Source organism: Microplitis demolitor, chromosome 3 (genome assembly GCF_026212275.2).
Source record: "Microplitis demolitor isolate Queensland-Clemson2020A chromosome 3, iyMicDemo2.1a, whole genome shotgun sequence".
Taxonomy (NCBI): domain Eukaryota; kingdom Metazoa; phylum Arthropoda; class Insecta; order Hymenoptera; family Braconidae; genus Microplitis; species Microplitis demolitor.
In genome coordinates, this window is record NC_068547.1 from 18,892,885 (window position 1) to 18,897,037 (window position 4,153).

A 4,153-nucleotide genomic window follows, 5' to 3' on the forward strand; every position below is an offset into this window, starting at 1 on the left:
TTCTGTTAAATATCCGCTATTTCATCAAAATGCATTTTCCAGGTCACTGGTACCGAGCAGTATATTATCTAATTGTAAATTTATCGTTAAATCACTCGCAACAATGATAGTATGGTTGATAACGACTAGTATTCATTATCTTTTTTTTGTTTTACGTATTTTAAACGATTAGACAGTTAAGCTAAGTTTCATATTGCTTCGAGAACTCAAACCAAATTAATGATAACGATAGTAAAATTGTGTTGTATAATTACACATTTTCCCTTTTAACCGCACCGTCTTACCCTACTATATCTTTTTTATATTTATTCAATAATATTTAAATGCTAAATAAATCACACTCACATCAGAAAAATTTTACAATGAATTGATGAAAGTTATAAACTTCTAATGAGTTGTCTGTATGATTTCACAAAAACCTTCGAATACAATAAAAAATATGTATCGATGACTAAAAATTAATGTATAGGCAGTGAAACTTAACTTTAAAATGATCTGCTAAAGGTAATAGTTGGATCAGAACTGACGCTCCGCTTCATGGTAAAAATTTCCGATCAATAAAAAACTATTACAGTAATAAGTCATAATGTTTAAAGTAAATTTAAAAGTTTTAAAAGTTTATGCGCAATGCGTAGAGTCACCGATAATTTATGCATTTTATTATTTTTAACTTTTCGACATTACGTGGAAAGACATTATCTTAAACACTTGGATTACTATTCTACAACTCAGCTACGCACTCGAGTTCTTTGTTTTACAAGAAAAAAAAATGACTAAAAGTAGAATATCCGACTATACTTCGCTTTACCAGCTTACTAAAAAACTAGGGACAGTTATAGGAGTATGGCCTTATGAAAAATCAAACATTTTTTATCGGCTTGTGCCTTATATACCAATGACATTACATTTAATAATTTCATTGGCGATATTTGGTTACGTTGGTGAACATTTTCCAAATATTGCTCTCGTTTCACGAGGGTTAAGTATCTCAACAAGCTTTGTTACTACGATTTTGAAAATAGTGTGTTTGAAAATAAATCATAAAGACTTAACAGAGCTCCACGAACATCTTCATCCATATTTCAACAAATTATTAAAAGACTCGAAATTATCGGAGCTCATTTTAAAAGACGTCGAAATGTTTAAGCTTGTATCATGGTCATTAACTATTTGTGTTGCCACTTGTCTAGGATCTTATATTCTTACTCCACTGAGTTTTATAATAAGTTGTTATATTCATCATATTGAAATTACAAAGTATCCACTCATATATCCATGCAGTTATCCGTGGACGATAACCTCCAATGGAATTGTTTATCAAATTCATTTTGTTTTTGAAACATGTTGTGGATTAGCAATGTTCTTCGTTTCTACGAGTGTTGATATATTATTTCCGTTTTATATTTTTCAAATGATTGCTCAGTTTCGTGAAATCTCGTATAACATCACGCATATTGATGACGATGATGATGATAACAGTATTCTAGATAAATGTGTAACTCAATATGAAAGATTAATGAGATGTCGCGATATACTGGAAAAAATTTGGGGACCGATTATTCTTTGGAGTGTAACGACTAATGCCATTGTCCTTTGTACAGTACTATTTCAAATATCAAAGGTAAAGTAATTTCTGATTAAATTTCAATTGAATTCCTATGAGAACAATTCCGTGTTAAAAAAAAAAATTCTTTCCAAAAAGATTACAAAAAATTTCGATGTGTAGAACTTCAAAATTCGACACATATTGAAACTTCAAGATGAACTTTTTTCGAACTTTAATGCTTTTGTTAGTAAAAAAATATAGTTAATTTATAATTTTATGTGATTGAATTTCAAATCAAATGAGAGCGTTTTCAAAACATAATTCTAAAAATGTATATTTACAAATTTTTCTTTCGTTCAGAAACCGCTTAAAAATCTCTAATTTGAAACCCGATAGTTGAAGGGAAAAATGTAGTAAATACACATTTTAAGAATTATATTTGGAAAATGTTCGCATTTTATTTGGAATTCTCCCACATAAAAGTCTAAATCAACGACATTTTTTAGTAACAAAATCATTAACGTTCGAAAAAAATTCAACTTAAAGATCCAATCGGTCTTAGATTTAGAAGTTCTAGATGTCGAACTTTTTTGGAACGACCTTTTTTGCACGGGATTGAGTTATGATGGATTTCCGATTCAAGTGAATCAAAATCAATCAGAACTCACGAGGAATTCCGCTGTTCTAAATGGGATTTCATCGTAATTTTCTATCGAGGATATGATGACATATAGAAAAATAAAATATTTCTAGATGAGAAGTATAACAATCGTGAAAGGATTGTTATTAGTTGCATATGTTGGATTGAAATTGGGGCAGACTTTTATTTATGCATGGAGTGGATCTTGTTTAATTGATGAGGTAATTTTTAGCAAACTGACTATTTCAAGGCTTTCATATAAATCATTTTGTTTTTAGAGTGAAGTTTATAGAGATGCTATTTATGCTGCCAATTGGTTCGGAAATAAACGTCTTATGACTTCAATTGTCATGATGCTAACACAGAGACCTTTGACTTTAACAGCCTGCAATTTTTCAATTGTTTCTGTCAAAATTTTCATCACGGTAAGATAAAGAATTAACTCACTTGATATATTGTAAAATTATTTACAAACCAACGTTACCAATTGTACAAATTATCACTCAATGATTGAGCCATATTGAGTTTACTTTGATTATTTAATGATATTCACATCACCAACGTAATTTGATAGCTTGAGCGGAAAGTCAACAACATTACAGTCAAAACAGAGCTTACACATTGTATAATTAGCATATTTTGTTATTTTTCCAATCAAATAGTATCATCATAACAATACAAACAAAGGCATTTTTTTAATTGTAAGCCTCAGAATCACGATTTGTTTTTCTAACTCACCAAATCGATAACAATTGAATTTGTATAAAAATATGTTACTAGTCTTAGTCTCATTTTTAATGGCATCGACCATCAAAGCTCGAAGCTTCATTGCTAATAATTATGAAAAATCTGGCGTGTGCACCATAGACCAAAACGCGATTTGAGGCAGATGGGAGATCAATCCTACCCCATCATTGGGAAAGACAATGTTTGCCTGTCTAAAGTTTCGTTATTTCATCTCTTGTCGTACAAAATACTACATTGCAAATTCTTAATACACTATTACAACAGATGAAAGTAGTTATCTATAAGTACAAATAAAACTACATATAAAATGATTTTTTTTTTTTCGTAGTTCCTCAATACAGCAGTTTCTTACTTTTTTCTTCTGCAAACCCTTGATGATAAGGAGTAAATATAATTTAAAAACCTGCTCAACTGACGAATCTTTGAATTTAGTGTGCTTAAAAATGATGATCCGATTATTATTAACAGTGTAGTTTATCATTGTAAGGAAAATATAAATCTGATTATATATGATCATGCATGATTATAAAAGAGCATTGAAAATACTATATGGGCGTACATACACATCATTTAAATAACGAGTCAAAAAATAGAAGATTTCTATTTTTATTTACATATGTGTCATATGATCTTCCACCTGGTTGAATTTCGGAAGAAGTTCATAAAAATAATCATAAAGATCATTTACCCTTTCACCTTGAAACACATACAGATTTTACCATATTATTGACTTTTTGTATATTCTAATTTATTCGCATAATACGCTTGTATTTATTATTGCAATGCATTTATGATCGTTCGTATATGATTATGCATGGTCATGCACTTGCTAATAGACATGTCTGTAATCATTTATCTCAGAGTCTGTAATAAAAACTTATAAGTAAAGAATTTGTCTAATTATTTTATTTACTTTCGTTAATCAATTGAAATTTTTGAACTCTGACTAAAAATTTGCAATACTGAGTTAAAATTTTCATGAGTATCTCTCTAAAGTCTAATGACGTATTCAAAGAAAGAAAAATAAACAATACACAAATCTAAAGAAAAATAAACTTACTCTGTAAACATGAATAAGTGAAATCAGTGAATTATCACTAATTTTAAGTGCTAACCGAACCACTTATTTCAAAAAGTGGTCTGATTGGCACTTAAAATTAGTGAATATTCACCTATTGCACTTATTCATCTTTACAGAGTAGTTTTTAACCTAAACGTTT

The 4,153-nt window shown here is 29.3% G+C and overlaps 1 protein-coding gene across 1 annotated transcript; it reads left to right on the forward strand.

Annotated features, from left to right (window-relative positions):
- Positions 1–769: 769 nt before the first annotated feature.
- Positions 770–3,321, forward strand: LOC103571540 (odorant receptor 4-like). The gene is made up of 4 exons (XM_008549730.2): positions 770–1,621; positions 2,300–2,407; positions 2,465–2,611; positions 3,262–3,321. The coding sequence occupies exons 1-4, from the start codon at positions 770–772 to the stop codon at positions 3,319–3,321; spliced, it is 1,167 nt and encodes a 388-aa protein (XP_008547952.2).
- Positions 3,322–4,153: the final 832 nt, after the last annotated feature.

Excerpts from the sequence above, each read along its gene's own strand:
- LOC103571540 (XM_008549730.2), top strand. The coding sequence starts at position 770 with ATGACTAAAAGTAGAATATCCGACTATACTTCGCTTTACCAGCTTACT. Across the intron at positions 2,408-2,464 it reads GATCTTGTTTAATTGATGAG|AGTGAAGTTTATAGAGATGC; the intron begins GTAATTTTTAGC and ends TTTTGTTTTTAG. Across the intron at positions 2,612-3,261 it reads CTGTCAAAATTTTCATCACG|TTCCTCAATACAGCAGTTTC; the intron begins GTAAGATAAAGA and ends TTTTTTTCGTAG.